The following is a 16,719-nucleotide window of genomic DNA, read 5'->3' as shown; positions in this document are numbered from 1 at the left end:
ATGCGGAGGACACCTTTCAGTTGAATGCATTCAGTTGTACAAATGACTAGGTATCCCCCTTACCCTTTCCTTTCCCATCCACTCTCAGACTGTCAGGATAAGAACGACTAAGTATACTTACTTCTCATTATATTATAATCATCAAGTTCCTTTCACTGTAATTATATAAATCAAATCAAATGTTATTTGTCACATGCACAGAATACAACAGGTGTAGACCTTACAGTGAAATGCTTACTTACAAGCCCTTAAACAACAATGCAGTTTTAAGAAAAATAAGTGTTAAGTAAAAAAATAAGTAAGTAAAAATAAATAAATAAATAGAAAAATAACAAATCATTAAGAGCAGCAGTAAAATAACAGTAGCGAGGCTATTTACACGGGGTACCGGTACAGAGTCAATGTGCGAGGGGCACAGGTTAGTCGAGGTAATTGAGGTAATATGTACATGTATGTAGAGCATAATAAATCCTCAAATACTAGAAACAAGAAATCAAGAATGTCAGAATGATATCCAATTAACAACCCAAATAACACTGTATCAGTAATCCAAATGCAATTTATGCTTACATAAACCAAACAGATATACTAAGAATAATATGCACAGCAGTAGATATATTACAGTGAGCTCTGTTAAGAATCTACTATATAAATACGCATCTAACCAACTAACCAACGCATCTAACAGACAGTTTTTGTGTGTGTGTGTGTGTGTCTGTAGGTACGTGTGTTCGCCTGTGTTCTGGGCTTCTTTCCCTGTGGCTGTTAGATATCTTGTTGTCATGACACCAATCCAAAATCCGACCTACAGTTGGCAAAAAAAAAAACTTGAATAAACTAAGCATTAACAGGCACTTTCACAGATCACTAGATATAAGTACAACTCCGTTTCAGTTAGAAGCAAAAACCCTAGACAGTAAGTCCAAGTTGGTTAGATGTACGTATTCTTTGCAACACCAGAGACGTGGGTCATATACTGAGGAACCATGGTCTTACTAACTTAACTTACTAACTGTATAGTACCTACTATGTACAGTACTTACTATAGGCTACTTATAGTATGGTGATTTGAATAATAGCATCTGCTAAAGCTAAATGACCATATTATCATTAGCTGGGTGAAACCTGGTAATTACTGTCTATAACACACGGCAGAACAGAACACCCATGGTACAATGTCTCTTGGCCTACCGAGGTCTTCCTCGGGCAGCGTTGCCATGGCGCCAGCCAATCAGGGGACAGGGATGTGGTAGTAGTCCTGGGCAACCAGAGAGATGGTGGGAGGAGAGGGGCAGAATCTCCTCAGACAGAGATGCAGGCAGTGAGCAAACACACACACACACACACACACACTGCATCCATGGGTTGAGCAAACAACCAGATTCGGAACAACAATCAGAGCCAGCGTGCTGCTCCATTAATTCCCTTCTGTGCACACACACACAAACCATCTACTGCCCTGGGAGTGGGACACACGCAGGTAGACAGATATATATACAGGTCACTCATTGAGTCTCTCTCTCTCGCTCTCTCTCTGACTCTCTCTCTCTCTGACTCTCTCTCTCTCTGACTCTCTCTCTCTGACTCTCTCTCTCTGACTCTCTCTCTCTGACTCTCTCTCTCTCTGACTCTCTCTCTCTCTGACTCTCTCTCTCTCTGACTCTCTCTCTCTCTCTGACTCTCTCTAACATTCAAACTACATTCCACACACCATGTATACATTTTACACACACACACACACACACACACACACACACACACACACACACACACACACACACACACACACACACACACACACACACACACACACACACACACCTTACAATATAACAAAAATCCCTAAATTATATTTTTTCAACTTGAAATTTGATTACTTTTCCTAGAGTGACCCCAACATTAGAAAAAGTGAAACATTGCCTTTGTTCATATTTCCATGAAAGCTTTACACCACCAGGGTGCAAAGATTGTCTTAGGGTCATTTTTGACATGACAGTTAGAAATTCATTTACACACCACAAAAACCACAAACACACACACACACACACACAAAATCAGCAATTGAGATTGTGTGCTACTGATTGAACTCAGACAAAATAAACATTTCTTGAAAGCATTGTTTACTAATGGGGAATGCAGTCAAAGGCTATAAAGGTGCTGCAGATGACAGTCCCCCCAGTTCTCTCTTTGCTGAAGCCATGAGTGCATGTTTCATAGCCCAACAGGTCGTAGATCAGATTTTTTCAGATGTCCAGGAGGAATAAGAGAACAATGATTTAGAAGAGAAGGCGGTATCTGAAGAAGAAGATGGGGAAGAATACAACCCAGAGCACAATGCATCATCTTTAGATGAAGAAGAAATCCCCCAAGCTGAAAGAGAGACATTTTTGTCAAAGAACAGCAAAATAACATGGTCCTCGTCACCATATGACAACCAGGGCAGGATGGCAGCACAAAATGTCATAAGGAGGCTACGATTTGATAACCGTGAGTCAAGACCTGCAGGACGTGTGAGAGACAAGCTCTCTAAGAGAGGTCTGGGAGAAGTGGATGGAGCGTCTGCCATACCTCTACAAACCTGGGTCTGAATTAACAGCGGATGAACAACTGGTTCCATTCAGAGGTACATTTTTATTTTCTTATCTGTAATGAAAGTGATTTTCACTGTTAATTTGATTATGTATTGCTGTAATATCATTGATTTATGTGATTGTTTTCTGTGACACTGATGCTAATTACTGATAGTAATCTCTTTTGTCAAAAGGTTGCTGTCCTTTCCGGCAGTATATGCCCAGCAAGCCAGCAAAGTATGGCATCAAGATATGGGTGGCCTGTGTTGCACAATCCAGCTAAGCTTGGAAGATGCAAGTCTACACAGGGAAGCCGACCAGTGGAGGCCCAGAGAAGAACCAGGGGATGCGGGTTGTGCTTGATGTGACAGATGGACTGAGGGGGCACAATGTCATGTGTGACAATTTCTTCACCTCTTATGAACTCAGCCAGCAGCTCCTGAAGAGGAAGATCACCATGGTTGGCACAGTTAGAAAGAACAAGCCTGAGCTCCCCCTGCACTTCTGGCAACGAGAGACCTTCTCATCAAACTTTGCCTTCACCCCCACCACCACTCTAGTTTCTAACCTCCCAAAAAGGAACAAGAATGTGGTCCTCCTGAGCACACTGCACAAAACGGCTGAGATCAGTGATCGTGAGGACAGGAAGCCAGCCATCATCTTGGACTACAACCACAACAAAGGAGGTGTGGACAACCTGGACAAGATGATTGGAACTTACAGCTGCAGGAGGATGACTGTCCGCTGGCCCCTGGTCATCTTCCATAACATCATTGATGTGTCCTCATACAATACCTTTGTGATATGGAACAAGATCAACCCTACCTGGATGCCTGATAAGCGGAACAAGAGAAGGGTGTTCCTGGAGCAGCTGGGAAAGGCACTTGTAACCCCACACATTCAAAGAAGGGAGCACCTCCCCTGCACAGCAGCCTCTGCAGCACTTGTGAAAGCTGTTCAGGGTGCTGAATCTTGTCCTGATCCACCTGAGGCTGCAGCTGGGGCAGGCAAGTGGAGGAGATGCCAATTCTGCCCCCCAAAGAAGGACTGTAAAACAAATACTATGTGCTGCACATGTGAGAAATACATCTGCAAAGTCCATGCACACACACTTGCATACTGTCCTATATGTGCTAATTAGAGTTGATTGATTTATGTTCTTCACGTTTTTGTTTTGTATCTATTATCTTACTTTATTCTAATTTATTGTTGTTGTTTATACACCTTGTGGGTGGGGGCAATGGTTAAACAAATGGGAGAAGACTAGTTTTTTGCAATTGAATTCCTCATTGTACAGTATATAAGAATATATCACTATGTTGCCAAAAAAGTTCAAGACTGTGATTGTTTCCCTTGAATAAAATGCATTCAAAACTACTTTCTGCACATTTCTGCTACTTTCTTAGGCTATGCAAGTGCTATCTCTTTCTAAAAAATTATGTTTAAACCTATGCACCTTTTTTTGTCATCAAAAACCTTGACAAACGTTTACAGATGCACAATCGAGAGCATTCTGTCGGGCTGTATCACCGCCTGGTACGGCAACTGCTCCGCCCACAACCGTAAGGCTCTCCAGAGGGTGGTGAGGTCTGCACAACGCATCACCGGAGGCAAACTACCTGCCCTCCACCTACACCACCCTGCCCTCCACCTACACCACCCGATGTCACAGGAAGGCCAAAAAGATCATCAAGGACAACAACCACCCGAGCCACTGCCTGTTCACCCCGCTATCATCCAGAAGGCGAGGTCAGTACAGGTGCATCAAAGTTGGGACCGAGAGACTGAAAAACAGCTTCTATCTCAAGGCTATCAGACTGTTAAACAGCCATCACTAACATTAAGTGGCTGCTGCCAACATACTGATTCAAATCTCTAGCCACTTTAATAATAAAAAATTGGATGTAATAAATGTATCACAAGTCATTTTAAACAATGCTACTTTATATAATGTTTTCATACCATACATTACTCATCTCATATGTATATACTGTACTCTATACCATCTACTGCATCTTGCCTATGCTGTTCGGCCATCGCTCATCCATATATTTATATGTACATATTCTTATTCATTCCTTTACACTTGTGTGTAAAAGGTAGTTGTGAAATTTTTAGATTACATGTTAGATATTACTGCATGGTCGGAACTAGAAGCACAAGCATTTCGCTACACTCGCATTAACATCTGCTAACCATGTGTATTGAACCAATACATTTTACATTTTAGTCATTTAGCAGACGCTCTTATCCAGAGCGACTTACAGTAGTGAATGAATACATTTCATTAAAAAAAAAATTGTACTGGCCCCCCGTGGGAATCGAACCCACAACCCTGGCGTTGCACAAACCATGCTGGCGTTGCAAACACCATGCTCTACCAACAAAATTTGATTTGATTTGATGCAGTACCTTCAGCAATAATAATAAAAAATAACAAACCTCTACATTAGTAAAGAAAACAATTATGATCCACTGTTTAAATGCAGTCTTTCTGCATTGTGAAGAGGGAAAACCCAGATATTCACAAAGTTTGTGATGAATGACAGGTTGTTTCTTCATGCAAAATAGATTTGGGGTTTAAAATTCAATTAATCTGCTTAATTTTATGGGTTTAGTGAAGGCGGGTAATTTTTGACCCTTAGGACAAGGGGAGTATACAGAATGTTAAGACTACACAAGGGTTAAAACACATTGTTTTGCAATTAAGGTCTACAGTAGCCTCAACAGCACTCTGCAGGGTAGCCGCATGGTGTAGCCGGAGGACAGCTAGCTTCTGTTCTCCTCTGGGTACATTGACTTCAATACAAAACCTAGGAGGCTCATGGTTCTCACCCCTTTCTATAAACTTACACAGTAATTATGACTACTTCAAGAGGACGTCCTCCAACCTATCAGTACTCTTGCAGCATTAACTGACATTTTGCCCACCCAATCAAGAATGAATCTAGTACTTAAAGCATTAAGCTACAGCTAGCTAGCACTGCAGTGCATAACGTGGTGAGTAGTTGACTCAAAGAGAGAGAAAGACAATAATTGAACCATTTTTAACAAATTAATTTCTTCCATTATTAAGTGGACGCAAGAGAGAGAGAGAGAGAGATATTTATTTCAGTTTTTTTACTTTCACTTAGCTAGTGAATGCAGCTAGCTAGTTTAGCCTACTCAAACACCCAGCTTAAACAGAGGGATGCTATGTTACCTATCCAACACTGGAACTCTTCCAAGTCAAGATAAGCTTTTGGTTTTATTCATGTATTGCCACCGGGGCCCGCCGGTGTAACTGCTAAACTGCTTGCTAACTGTACACTGTACTGCATGATTGTAGCGGGTTTACAAACGCGTTAGTTCTAGTAACTATGTTGACTTGATGTTAGCTAATATGGTGACAACGATGTAGGCTGTGTGTAGCGGATAGCGAACATGATATGAAGGAAATATTTTTTTCGCCTGGTCACAGACAGCTGATGTGTTGTGCACTGAAGTCAACAAGCGAAGGGAAAAGGTGAAGAGGAGAGCACGTAGATGTGAGAAGGAATTATCCAACGATCAAAGGGACCATGCTGTTTGTATGTAGCTGTTATGAAAGTTAACTGTGTTTGCGTGTGATCCGGGGTGTATTCATTCCACTGATTCTGTTGAAAAACTTTCATAAATGGAAGTAAATGGAACGAAACGGGATAAACATACCTGAATTTGTCCAATAGAAACTAATGATTACATCCTAGATCAGCTAGATGTAAGCAAGCTTGTGCAAGGCGGTATTGAACATGTCAATGTCTGTCACCTTGATTACTCCAATTTTTCTCAACCTATGCACCTACGTCATAAACTTTCATTCATTGACTAAGTTGTATCAACCTCATGATGGGTATAGAGAAAACTAGAGTGTCATGTAGTAGCCTAAACCTATCGATGTTACATTGAGCTGGGTGAATGGAATATGAATGACAGTCATCCAATATGCTTTAAGAGAAATAAGGCCATGAGCATTAAAACAAAACCAAAATATTCCCTCATCTTACATGGCACTAACCGCCACTGGTTCTACCACCACAAAACACCTTAGCTATATCTACAATTAGGTAGTGAAGACTTGGTCATGAAAAAAAAAGTCTATATCAGCTACAGGTTTATCATTTTTGGTAAGATTAACTCTGGCTCTTTTGAGGATGAAAGGGGGTTCAGTGGACGATGTCATCTTGGTAACCTTTTAGAATGTTAGGACAGCATATTGTAGCCAAACTTCTTTTTAGCTATCCAATGAGTGTTATAAGACAGATCAGTGGCCTAATGTTTACAGAACACAATATAGACAGACATCAATCTCTATAATACACTATATTTTCAACTCTAGCTGCAATATGGTGTGCTGTTCCTTTTTTGATATGTGTTTTCTCACTGGTTTCATTGCTCATGTTTTATGATAAGATTTCCTTTTCATCCATCTTTCATCTATCTGTCGATTTTTCTTAATTCTTTACCTAGTGCAATTATACTGTCCCTTTTGTAGCCTAATGTTCGTAAACATTAGGCTACATTTGTTTACTATATTGTATGTAAAGATACTACACCGGAGTTATTCTCAGGCCATTATAGTGAAGGGAACTCTGCACACTGTGTGTAACCTAAATGCATACAGTGGCCCTCATTTATCAAACAAACAATTTCACGCTCTTTTCTACAATCTTTCGGTAAATAAGGCCCAGCGTGCAGGAGTTTCTTCAACGATCTACTTGAGACTCCTACGCACCTATGACAAGACGTTGGCCTACTTCAAGTGTTTGTTCTATTGTCAGGTAGGTAAATAACGATAACAAAGCCCTGTTCCCCAGCCCAGTGGGCCCTTATCACTTAAATATAAACACCTACTTTAATAATGAAGGCAGGGTGGAGTAGACCTGTCAATAACTGAGTGGCTCTTTTCTCCTTTGGCTTATTTAGTGTCAGTTTGAGTTGTCTCATGAAAAAAGTTGAACTTTATAAAGCTTCCAATAAAGGATTTGTATCTCTACAATGTGAAAGAAAATGGTTGTAAGCTATTCACATCTATTTTAACAGATGTACAGAATGGGGGTAGGCTGTAACAGCGGAGTTACTGATATCTCAAAACAAGTAGGCTGCCTGTGGAGCTAAGAACACTGGCTTTCCACAGCTCACAATGCTTTCCACAGATTGTTTTCAATATAGATTTTTGGTGAATCTATTTTATTCTATGGTCAAACGTTGCATACAATTACAAGGTATGACAGTCAGAATCATGTGCTGGTTGTCAAGGTGGGTGTCATTACCTTGTATTTGCTTCCATAAAAACAACATGGACTGGGCTACCGACACAACACTACAAAAAGACGCACAATACAAAATCGTGTAGCTTATTTGTCCAAAACAAGAATCAATTCGAGACAGCGACCAAAAATAAAGACAGATAAGTGTATTTTCTTACCTTGCTTCTGAGCTGTCCGGAGGTCGACACTTTCCGGATGAGTTTCTGCGGGCCTTCTTGTTCTCCCTCGCTGTCTGAAGACTCATCCACGGCCCCGGAGCCCCCGACAGCCCCCACCACATGGGCATGGATCCCCGCTGTCGAAGGGCCTTTCTCCGGCTCCTGTTGCGGGAAAGGATAAGACCAGTCCGGGTTAGTCTTCCCCCGGTCTGCCGCTCCCTTCCTCTCCGGGATGCGAGAGCTGGACAGTGGTTGGAAAGAGTCTTTCCTCGCCGTCATCTCGTCTCCCTTCTCAACCCTAATTAGCGCTGTAAGAGCCGATATCTATATGTCCAAGAACATACGTGCGCAGCTGTGCTCATGGGGACGTAGCATGTCTCGGTGCGGTGGGGTTTACTAGGGTAAAGCCTGGTTCAGGATGTGTTTATGGTTCCATCTTACATGCTCAGACCAGACTGAGGCTAGAGACCGCCTAGGCTGCCTCCCTCACACACACACAGACGCACCAGCAACCAACAACCGGTGGACATGGAATAACCGGTGGACATCGCCATGGAATACCCTAGCGGCCGCAACAGAAGCAGTCCAACTCATACTGTAACTATAACTGATTTCAAAAGCCCACTAAAAAATATGAGCAAATTTAACATGCAAACTATATGGGCAATGTTAACTGTACGCCTATGTCTTTTTGGGCTATAGCCATAGGCAGGAATTAAAATGATATAGCAATAGCCTATTTTCCAGATTTTGACTAATGATATGTTATTCATTCTAAAAAGGCATAGGATAATAATAAACAATGTGATATTGCACGGTTATAATAGGTCTACAGATTGTCAGAACACTTTCGACTCATGAAACAAAACTGATACAAATTAGCACTGGGGGGTAGCCTATTCCTACTTTGAAAACGGAAAATGTAGCCTATGGGTAAAGGGTTACATTCTTGTGCTGATATAGCGATTGTATTGTAGAGAAACCATTCCATTGCTCAGGCTAAATGACACTTGATAGCCTACTTTGCGATAATGTAACAGGAGAAGCCGCAGTCTTACAAAATATGTGATCTAAAAACACCATCAGATAAATAGGATAGGCTATTGACATCGAAAGTGTCCGGTTAACAGTCGTCTATAATGTAGCTACATGGATTAGGTTTGAACATAACATTAACCACCTGAATAGCAACTTCAGACAAAGACAACTAGCCTATAATCAGATACATTTTAGTTTTACTAAAGACTAACTTTGTTAAACATCAATCTGACTGTTCTATTGTTTTCACAGCAAAAGACAATAGGGGTTGAGTTTTCAGAAAAGCAAAGGCATTCGGTTCTCCAAAAATAATGACTGATCTGGATGGTGACAAGAAATTACTTAGACATGATTCTAAAACGGGAGAATAACGTCAGACTTTTTCTCTTTTTGTCGTTAGTCTCGTAGACAAAAGGCAAGATCAAGAAGACCACACTATTTTATTTCACTAGAAATAATTTGGTAAAAGCTACTGACCAGTTCTTCCCATGCAGGGCTACGAGTATAATGGTATACATTTTCCATAGTCCCACTCAGTCCGCTCCGGGAAACCAGTCTAGAAATAGTATATAAGAATTAATGGCTACAGCTGTCTGGTTACCGTAAAACCGGCTCTATATGGTTTGAGGTCCTGGACCAGGTAGGCCTCCTAGGCTATAATTCCGTATTGCCTATTACTCCTCTACCACCTCCTCTAAAATATTCTCTGCCGCTTCCCTCGCCACTGGTTCAAGGGCTGAGCCTCGTCAACCACGTGATAAAGTCAAACCCGTATATGGCACGGAGGAGCACCGAGGGAGAACGGGGCACCTCCTCCCCATTCCTCTCTGCCTTTTCCATCGCCACTGGTTCAATAGGAGGGGGGTGACGCCATAAAAACGAAGACACTGCCTTATTAAACAATTTTGACAGAGGTCGGGTCACTCTCACCCATTACGAATATGATTATGGATACACACAGTAGTTTAATATAAGCATTTTTTCACAGAGGATAGAAGAATGTTGACTCTTTCTGTATTTTATAATAGCCTCCAGACGAAATTAGTGTGAAGCATAGCAGGATTAATTTGTGTATTCAGACAATATGTACTTGTACACAATAGTCTCAAACAAGACAAAATAACCCTCCACCTGGGGGCGGCCTGTCAGGAAGTCCAGGATCCAGTTGCAGAGGGAGGTGTTTAGTCCCAGGATCCTTAGCTTAGTGATGAGCTTTGAGGGCCCTATAGTGTTGAATGCTGAGCTGTAGTCAATGAATAGCATTCTCACATAAGTGTTCCTTTTGTCCAGGTGGGAAAGGGCAGTGTGGAGTGCAATAGAGTTTGCATCATCTGTGGATCTGTTTGGGCGGTATGCAAATTGGAGTGGGTCTAGGGTTTCTGGGATAATGGTGTTGATATGAGCCATTACCAACCTTTCAAAGCACTTCATGGGTACGGACGTGAGTGCTAAGGGTCTGTAGTCATTTAGGCAGGTTGCCTTAGTGTTCTTGGGCACAGGGACTATGGTGGTCTGCTTGAAACATGTTGGTATTACAGACTCAATCAGGGACATGTTGAAAATGTCAGTGAAGACACTTGCCAGTTGGTCATTACATGCCAGGAGTACACGTCCTGGTAATTCGTCGGGCCCCGCAGCCTTGTGTATGTTGACCTGTTTAAAGGTCTTACTCACGTCGGCTATGGAGAGCGTGATCACACAGTCGTCTGGAACAGCTGATGCTCTCATGCATGCCTCAGTGTTGCTTGCCTCGAAGCGAGCATAGAAGTGATTTAGCTCGTCCGGTAGGCTCGTGTCACTGGGCAGCTCGCGGCTGTGCTTCCCTTTGTAGTCTGTAATAGTTTGCAAGCCCTGCCACATGATATACCTGTACTTGTATGTTTGTTTTCTAATACTTGCATCATGTTGTCTCCATGGCAGGAGTTGCGAGTGGCGAATATCAGGATGTCCAAGAACTGGGTGCGTTTTCAATGTATATTTTCAGTTTAGATTAAATTTAACGCTCAGCCTATTTGAAATTGAATTATGGTTTACTGAACATTTTTTATAATGCATTATACTACAATAATTTTCATGTTGATAATGTCTATCAATTTTCAGACTCACCATCTCTTGCAATCTTCCAGGTTCAAGGTGAAGCTAAGACAATATCACCTCTCTGTCCTCTACCATGCATTAGATGTGTGTGTGTGATGTAGCGCTAGAGGAGTGTGGCCAAGGCCAAGGCAAGCTACAGGTCACTTATTTTGTTGAGTTCATCTTGTAGTAAGTTTGCCTATCTGGGCATAGGCCCTAAAGTTCTGCAGTTATTTGAAGTCATCTTTATTTGATACTTCAACTTATTTTACTATTCATATTTATTGTACAATGTTCCTGCAAACCTTTCTGCACTGTTTCTCACTGGAGCTCGAAGAGAAATAAAAGCAACCCAAACTTGTATCAAATCAAATTTGACTTGTCACATGCGCCGAATACAACAGGTGTAGACCTTACTGTGAAATGCTTACTTACAAGCCCTTAACCAACAATGCAGTTCAAGAAATAGAGTTAAGAAAATATTTACTAAATTAACTAAAGTAAAAAACGAAATAAAAGTAACACAATAAAATGACATGACAATAACGAGGCTATAAACAGGGGGTACAGGTTAGTTGAGGTAATTTGTACATGTAGGTAGGTGTAAAGTGAATATGCATAGATAATAAACAGCGAGTAGCAGCAGTGTAAAAACAAGGGGGGGCATTTGTAAATAGTCTGGGTGGCCATTTGATTTGTTTAGTTGTTCAGAGAGAACAATCTATGACTTGGGTGACAATTTTTTAGGCCTTCCTCTGACACCTCCAAGTATATATGTCCTGAATGTCAGGAAGCTTGGCCCCAATGATGTATTGGGCCGTACACACTGTGATTCCTGGTGGCACAACTCTTTCCTTCAGCTTAGGCCCTAGGTCTCTTTCTTTTTACACCATTTCTTACACTATTACGATTTTTTCCCTGTCTGTGCTTTTACCTACAGTCCACGTTAATTACATGCTAATACTTGCTAATAGGCGTAGATACCAGTTTACTGTGGAATTAGGAACTAGGTAGTTGATGTGGTAGATGTGATTCCTCTACGGAAGACATTTCTCACGGACGCATTTTGTTCATCATTTATTATCTTCCGCCAATTGAAAGGTTGTCGTCGTAGCTACATTATAAAACCAGCATGAGGGAATGTAGCTAACTGCTAAATAACAGTCAAAACGGTGCTGTATTTTTGGATTCTGACTTCGATAACTTCAGTATTTCACCATGCATTCGCAGATCCTGTGCAAAGGCACGGCTGCGGCTGTGGCTGCGAGGAGAATGCGGAATATTTTAGGTCCTGTCCTGGGCAAAGGCGGCTGGACGTGGAATACTCATGAGGTCAAACTCCTCAACACATCGGCAGGTGACTGAACCTAGCTAACGTTAATAGTAACACTACAGGCTATTATCATAGTGTTCAACTATTGTTTTTGATCCTAAAACCCCACTTTTGTCGTCTGTAAATGTATATTTAAAGTGTGCTGATGTAACAGGCTAGCAAGTTAGCTAGCTAGCCACACCATGGAAGTAACTAGATTGTTAGCTAGCTGTCACCTGTCACCTACATTTCATATGTTGCGGGTAGTTAGCTAGCTAGCTAAGTGTTTTACAACTACTGTAATCCAAGATATCAGATTACACTGTCACATTCACAAAACATGGTAAACTTCCCTAAACAAATCATCCCTAGTTAACGTTAGGCCTACTCCTATTGGTTTTTACTTATGTGGCATTGGTTCCTGCAAACGTTGTATTAGTTTTGTGTGTGGCATCAATCACTGTATTGTACACAATCTTTTTTCTTCTGTGTGTCAGGTGACACAGTGAAGATAGGGGAGATCTCCTACCAGCTCAAAACACCCAGGAACCCAGAGCTAGTGCCCATCAATCACAGTATGTAGCACCAGTGATATGCTCTACCTTCAATGCAATGTATTTCTGTGTATGTCTTGTGTATGTGAGAGAGAAAGAGCGAGAGAATGAACGAGACAGTGAGTTTGTGTTTGCTTGTCCTTCCTTGTGTTTGTGTGTGATAGTGTCAGAGACCCTGCCCCAGACTGTGGTCCAGCACCTGCGTTGGATCATGCAGAAGGATCTGTTGGGTCAGGATGTGTTCCTCATCGGACCCCCAGGACCCCTACGACGATCCATCGCCATGAAGTACCTGGTGAACACAAACACACACACTCACTCTACTAGTCCACTGAGCAGTCAAATCAAATTTTAATTGTCACACGCTTCATAAGCAACAGGTGTAGAATAACAGTGCTTACGGGCCCTTCCCAAAAATGCAGAATACAATAAAAAATATAATAGAAAGATTAATTGTAACACTTATTACACAATGAGCAATGATAGCGAGTCGATGTGCAGGGTTACGAGGACATTGAGTTAGATATGTACATATACAGTTGAAGTCGGAAGTTTACATACACTTAGGTTGGAGTCATTAAAACTCGTTTTTCAACCAGTCCACAAATGTCTTGTTAACAAACTATAGTTTTGGCAAGTCGGTTAGGACATCTACTTTGTGCATGATACAAGTAATTTTTCCAACAATTGTTTACAGACAGATTATTTCACTTATAATTCACTGTATCATAATTCCAGTGGGTCAGAAGTTTACATACACTAAGTTGACTGTGCCTTTAAACAGCTTGGAAAATTCCAGAAAATGATGTCATGGCTTTAGAAGCTTCTGATAGGCTAATTGACATCATTTGAGTCAATTGGAGGTGTACCTGTGGATGTATTTCAAGGCCAACCATCAAACTCAGTGCCCCTTTGCTTGACATCATGTGAAAATCAAAAGAAATCAGCCAAGACCTCAGAATTTTTTTTGGAGACCTCCACAAGTCTGGTTCATCCTTGGAAGCAATTTCCAAATGCCTGAAGGTACCACGTTCATCTGTACAAACAATAGTACGCAAGTATAAACACCATGGGACCACGCAGCCATCATACCGCTCAGGAAGGAGATGCATTTTGTCTCCTAGAGATGAACGTACTTTGGTGCGAAAAGTGCAAATCAATCCCAGAACAACAGCAAAGGACCTTCAAATAAAAATTTTTTGGTCACATACACATGGTTAGCAGATGTTAATGTGAGTGTAGCGAAATGCTTGTGCTTCTAGTTCCGACCATGCATTAATATCTAACAAGTAATCTAACAATTTTACAACAACTACCTTATACACGCAAGTGTAAAGGAATGAATAAGAATATGGTAAAGCACCTTGTGAAGATGCTGGAGGAAACACGTACAAAAGTATCTATATCCACAGTAAAACGAGTCCTATATCGACATAACCTGAAAGGCCGCTCAGCAAGGAAGAAGCCACTGCTCCAAAACCGCCATAAAAAAGCCAGACTACGGTTTGCAACTGCACATGGGGACAAAGATCGTACTTTTTGGAGAAATGTCCTCTGGTCTGATGAAACAAAAATAAAACTGTTTGGCCATAATGACCATCGTTTTGTTTGGAGGATAAAGGGGGAGGCTTGCAAGCCGAAGAACACCCTCCCAACCGTGAAGCACGGGGGTGGCAGCATCATGTTGTGGGGGTGCTTTGCTGCAGGAGGGACTGGTGCACTTCACAAAATCAATGGCATCATGAGGAAAGAAAATTATGTGGATATATTGAAGCAACATCTCAAGACATCAGTCAGGAAGTTAAAGCTTGGTCGCAAATGGGTCTTCCAAATAGACAATGACCCCAAGCATACTTCCAAAGTTGTGGCAAAATGGCTTAAGGACAACAAAGTCAAGGTATTGGAGTGGCCATCACAAATCCCTGACCTCAATTCCATAGAAAATTAGTGGGCAGAACTGAAAATGCTTGTGCGTGCAAGGAGGCCTACAAACCTGACTCAGTTACACCAGCTCTGTCAGGAGGAATGAGCCAAAATTCACCCAACTTATTTTGGGTATCTTGTGGAAGGCTACATAAAACGTTTGACCCAAGTTAAAGAATTTAAAGGCAATGCTACCAAATACTAATTGAGTGTATGTAAACTTTTGACCCACTGGGAATGTGATGAAAGAAATAAAAGCTGAAATAAATCATTCTCTCTACTATTATTCTGACATTTCACATTCTTAAAACAAGGTGATGATCCTAACTGACCTAAGACAGGACATTTTTACTTGGATTAAATGTCAGGAATTGTGAAACTGAGTTTAAATGTTTTTGGCTAAGGTGTATGTAAACTTCCGACTTAAAGTGACTAGGCAACAGGATAGATAATAGACAGTAGCAGCAGCGTATGTGATGAGTGTGGAAGTGCCGCTTTTTATCCATCCTGAAGCCTATCTAGGGAGTGGTGCTGTATTACAGGAGTTGCCAAACCTTAGTGAATTTCCAAAACCTATGTTCAACAGTAGCATAGCGCTATAGTTACTATTACTAGTAATATTAGTTACTATTACCATGCAATAAACTATGTGATAACTAATTATTATTAGTACAAGCATACACTGTAAAGCATTATTGAGCGTTTTTAAAGTGTTATGGAGTACTCTAGTATTAGGAAGTGTTCTAAAGTGTTGTGTTGACTTCCCTGATTGGTTAGGAGCTGACTAAGAGGGAGGTGGAGTATGTAGCTCTGTCCAGAGACACTACAGAGACAGATCTCAAACAAAGAAGAGAGATACGATCTGGAACAGCCTTTTACATAGACCAGGTGAGTACCGTTCATATGTCCGTCAGTCCATCCATCCGTCAATATATCCCTATGCACTACATAGCTATCAATGTGAAGTTCTGAAAAGGTGTTTTAAAACATTGGTCAGATATGTCAGTGGTGTGAACAATAAGACATTTTGTCTTTTGTCATTGCAGCTACATACTGATGGTTATACACTTGTCAGAAACAGCACTAATTTGTTGTTTTCTGATGAGAGCACCTCATTGATCAAAGCTCCACTCTCCAGCAGCACCAATTAACAATCCTATGTACTGGTTAGATAAGCTGCTGTCAATATAAAGACCCCTTTCCTGGTTTATTTATTTGTGGCTTGGTTCTACACTTAGGCTGGGAATTGCCAGGGACCACACGATACTATATCATGATGCTTAAGTGCCTATACAATATGTATTGCAATTCTATATGTATCACAATTCTATATGTGTTGCGATTCGATACTTCTATTTTATAGCGATTCCATGTTCCAAACATATTGCTCACTATGTCTGCTGCAGAGGGTCAAAAGAGAGCCATAATAAAAAAGTTTTGATCAGTCATGGAAATAAAAGTGCTGAAAACATGTTCGCTCACCATTTTAAAAAGAAGTTTGAGGCCAAACTATAGGAGGAGAAATACCAACGTTTCGGTGCAGGTACAGCCGACTAGCACTAGCCAACCTTAATAACTGCCTTTTTAGAGAATCGATACTTGTAGTCATAGAATCAGTATAATATGGTCCAAATAATATTGCGATACTCTACTGTATCGATTTTCCCCCATCCCTATTCTACACTAACCATCTAATGATCAGTGAGATCCACAGGGACACAGTCCATTCTGTGAGCTGGTAAGCTAGCTAGCTGATACATCTGCGATCACAAAGCAGGATCAATGATTTGGCCAGCTAAC

The 16,719-nt window shown here is 41.2% G+C and overlaps 2 protein-coding genes across 7 annotated transcripts in view; one reads left to right on the top strand and one right to left on the bottom strand.

Annotated features, from left to right (window-relative positions):
- The window catches only part of dgkh (diacylglycerol kinase, eta), a 77,472-nt gene extending 68,870 nt beyond the window's left edge, over nucleotides 1–8,602 (bottom strand). For 2 of the 6 annotated variants that reach the window (XM_029703025.1, XM_029703027.1), the window contains exon 1: nucleotides 8,017–8,602. In XM_029703025.1, the coding sequence (XP_029558885.1) occupies nucleotides 8,017–8,295 (279 nt within the window). In that variant the 5' untranslated portion in view covers nucleotides 8,296–8,602. The remainder of the gene's footprint in view (nucleotides 1–8,016) is intronic. The other 4 variants (XM_029703026.1, XM_029703028.1, XM_029703029.1 and 1 more) reach the window with 3 other exon arrangements.
- A 3,600-nt stretch (nucleotides 8,603–12,202) lies between these two features.
- The window catches only part of vwa8 (von Willebrand factor A domain containing 8), a gene marked incomplete in the record, with an annotated part of 79,765 nt that continues 75,248 nt past the window's right edge, over nucleotides 12,203–16,719 (top strand). Inside the window, 4 exon segments of the mRNA XM_029703022.1 lie at nucleotides 12,203–12,487; nucleotides 12,940–13,017; nucleotides 13,161–13,291; nucleotides 15,697–15,807. Coding sequence (XP_029558882.1) covers nucleotides 12,349–12,487; nucleotides 12,940–13,017; nucleotides 13,161–13,291; nucleotides 15,697–15,807 — 459 coding nt within the window.

Source organism: Salmo trutta, chromosome 20 (assembly GCF_901001165.1).
Source record: "Salmo trutta chromosome 20, fSalTru1.1, whole genome shotgun sequence".
Taxonomy (NCBI): Eukaryota; Metazoa; Chordata; class Actinopteri; order Salmoniformes; family Salmonidae; genus Salmo; species Salmo trutta.
Note: the sequence above shows the minus strand (reverse complement) of the source record. Positions and strands in the feature narration are given on the sequence as shown.